At 38.6% G+C, this 2947-nt stretch overlaps 1 protein-coding gene across 1 annotated transcript; it reads right to left on the reverse strand.

Annotated features, from left to right (window-relative positions):
* Positions 1-251: 251 nt before the first annotated feature.
* Positions 252-1307, reverse strand: LOC104538416 (melatonin receptor type 1B). The gene has a single exon (XM_010181617.1). It carries the CDS (start codon positions 1305-1307, stop codon positions 393-395), a length of 915 nt encoding a protein of 304 aa, XP_010179919.1. The 3' UTR covers positions 252-392.
* Between the last annotated feature and the right edge of the window lie 1640 nt (positions 1308-2947).

Consider the following 2947-nt stretch of genomic DNA (forward strand, 5'->3'; position numbering starts at 1 on the left):
GGAAAATGTCACGCCACAGCCTTGATGAACTGCTGTGCCCATAGACAAGTACTATCACTACATCATCCAAAAAATTAATCTTGACCTTGTATAAAGAATGCAAAATTCCCACTGAAGTAAAAACCGCCACATTCACATGTCTGGGAGTAGAATTCAGCCCTCAGAACTAAACCAGCTTGCACTCACCTGCTGCTTTAATTCTGAAACATTTTCAATTTATATTTTGTATAAATCATTAATTGAGAGCAATGTGCTTTATCAAGAAGACAGTGTTCCAGTCACAAAGTGTCATCCAAATGGAAAGCCCCCAAAAGTAAGCAAGAATGACCACAACATTACAGCTATATTTTTAGAGTTCTCCATTATAGACTTTTGCATTGACTATTACACATTTATAAAGTGTCAGTTTTCATTTGGTCATTGTTGTTTAAAGCAGGAGAAGGCTTGCTCTTCTGACCATCAGTTCCTCCTTTGGATGTATCCTGGAAGAAAAGTCTGGGCATCCACAGTGACATTAAAATTCGTTTGTATTCATTCCGAAAATTCTGGTTAAGAAGTCCATATATTACTGCATTAAGGCAGCTGTTGAAATAGGCCATGAAGTAGCTTACAATGAATAACCATTCAGGAACCTTTGGTGCCATTTCCATAGGATCAATGGCTACAGCCAGTCCAATGAAGTTTAGAGGTGCCCAGCAAAAGGCAAAAATCACAAAAACCACAAACATGGTGAGAAAGTTTCTGAAGTCACTTGGCTTCAGTCTTGGCTTTGTTTCTGACTTGACTCGTCTTCTAACTTGAAGCACTAAAACCCAAATTCGAAGGTAGCAGAAGCTCACAATGGTGATAGGGACGATGAAGTGAATTACCACAACAGCTATTGTATAGTAGGAGCTTGCAGTCTGTACAAATGTGCATGAGTAGATGCGTGGATCATACCTTAAAGAGCCAACAAAAAAATTTGGCACAGTTGCAATTACTGTCAATACCCAGACTAAGGAGACATACAGCATTGTGTTCCAACAGCTGTACACTTTGTCATAGGCAAAACTATGACATATATAGCAATATCGGTTTATTGCAATTGCAGTGATGTTGAAAATGGAGCCAATTACACTGAGTCCCATCACAAAGCCACTCACTTTACAGTGCATTTCACCCAAAGTCCATCCATTGTGGAAAATAGCTAAGAGCACCAGTGGGTACGGATACAAGGCCACCACCAGATCAGCCAAAGCCAGGCTCACCACAAATGCATTACCTGAGGAAAAAGAAAAATATATAGACATAAGTCTGAAAGCAAACATAGTTGTGAGCAAGAAGAAAATATGACATGTTCTTCTGGGTATCTGCAATGCTAAATTATTGATGATGTCAGCAAGCAGCAGATATATAAGACCAATAAGTCTGTATGGGAAATAATTTTACAATTCAACTTAGAACACCACTGAAACACCTGCAGCAAGATGTTGTTTCAAATCTGTTGGTGGCTTGATTATACCCACCTTTCTATTTTAATCTTTAATAAACATAATCATCAGCAAACCATTACGTACGTATGTGTTGAGTTGTTTCAGTAGAGCTAACTTCACAGCTAGATTAAATAAGAAAAAGGAAAAACAAAAAGGAGTCTAAATTGTGCCGGGCAGGCAGGCTTTTATGCCTTTCTAACCTATCACTGGAATACAACAGGCTCAACAGGTATCAAGGGAAGGGATCTGCAAGGACTAGGTCTGTATGGATTAGAAGCATGTGTTGGTTTATGTCTAAATAGCTACACAATAGTCTGCAGTACAGATACTTTCTGCATTAATGGACGACCCATACTGCAGTTATTTTCCCATCGGATTGGCTAAGAGAGAGTGAATTGCCTTCACCATCCTCTGTAGAAAGGCATATTTAATTATACAATGGAAAAATGCATGAATGCAACAGAAAGTATTCAAATTAATGGGAGGAGCCTTTAGATCTTTTTCTGCTGATGGTGTTTAAAGTAGTTTTAGTGATATGTTTGAAACTTATTATCTCTATTTAAACAGTGTCCTTTTCATCAGTTTGAAATTTCTGGACATTTTATCTAAGGATACTTTAATACAATAGTGAGATAGTAAACCATATTCCTGAAAAATGAGATTATTACCATGGCAAGAAGGGCCCTTCTTGCTTTTTAAGAAAAATGTGAAATCATTCTCTATGAACTCCCCAGGAGACAGAAAATAGAGTGTTTAAGTAGCATAAAATGCATTTCTGGTTTGTATACTCACTTTTTTGCTTTAAGTAATTCACAGAGTGAACAGATGTGCAAAAGACCCAAGTAGCTCTTAAAACTGTGTGTAGAATGTAATTATGTTTTGAAAGGAGCAATTAGATGCTCAATCCTACAAACTCTGAACTTTCTAGTCCTCATCTAGGAAAGTTGCTCTCTGTGTAATTCTAAGCACAGAAATAATGCTGTGGGTAAGGACATCATTAGCTCGTAGCCAGAAAAGCAACGACCCCGTAGGATTAAACTCTTTGCTCCATCTGCTCTGTATCTATAGCTTGCTTAACCTGAACTAAGGAATGGGGAGCTCTCTTTCTCCCAGGGGAAAACCATGCTCGTAAGAATCTGCACAACAGCTAGCGAACAAGAAAGCAGTATTATTAGTCTGTAGCTACAGAAATAAGGCCCAAGTCAAGAGTGGTGGACAACTTATTTTACATGGTTGCTTGTTATACATTTAGCAGGCTGTCTCACACTCTCGTTATACTTTAAAGGCCACACAGGCATTATCATAACTGTGGTTCACCATGAGGCAGTTCCACTCTATTCCTCTCAGAAGTAGGATGTAAAACCAATGGCACTGTTAAGTTTTGTGTCCTCTCAAGTCACAGTTACTCCTGCTTTAGCGTTGAGGTGGTCTGTTTGAGTATATTGTTGAACCTGCACAGGGAGACATTTCCTGCT

The sequence above is a fragment of the Mesitornis unicolor genome, unplaced genomic scaffold (genome assembly GCF_000695765.1).
Source record: "Mesitornis unicolor isolate BGI_N332 unplaced genomic scaffold, ASM69576v1 scaffold19750, whole genome shotgun sequence".
Classification (NCBI taxonomy): Eukaryota; Metazoa; Chordata; class Aves; order Mesitornithiformes; family Mesitornithidae; genus Mesitornis; species Mesitornis unicolor.

What these genes read in the sequence shown, in the direction of transcription:
- LOC104538416 (XM_010181617.1), bottom strand. Translation starts at nt 1,307, where the DNA reads ATGTTTGCTTTCAGACTTATGTCTATATATTTTTCTTTTTCCTCAGGT.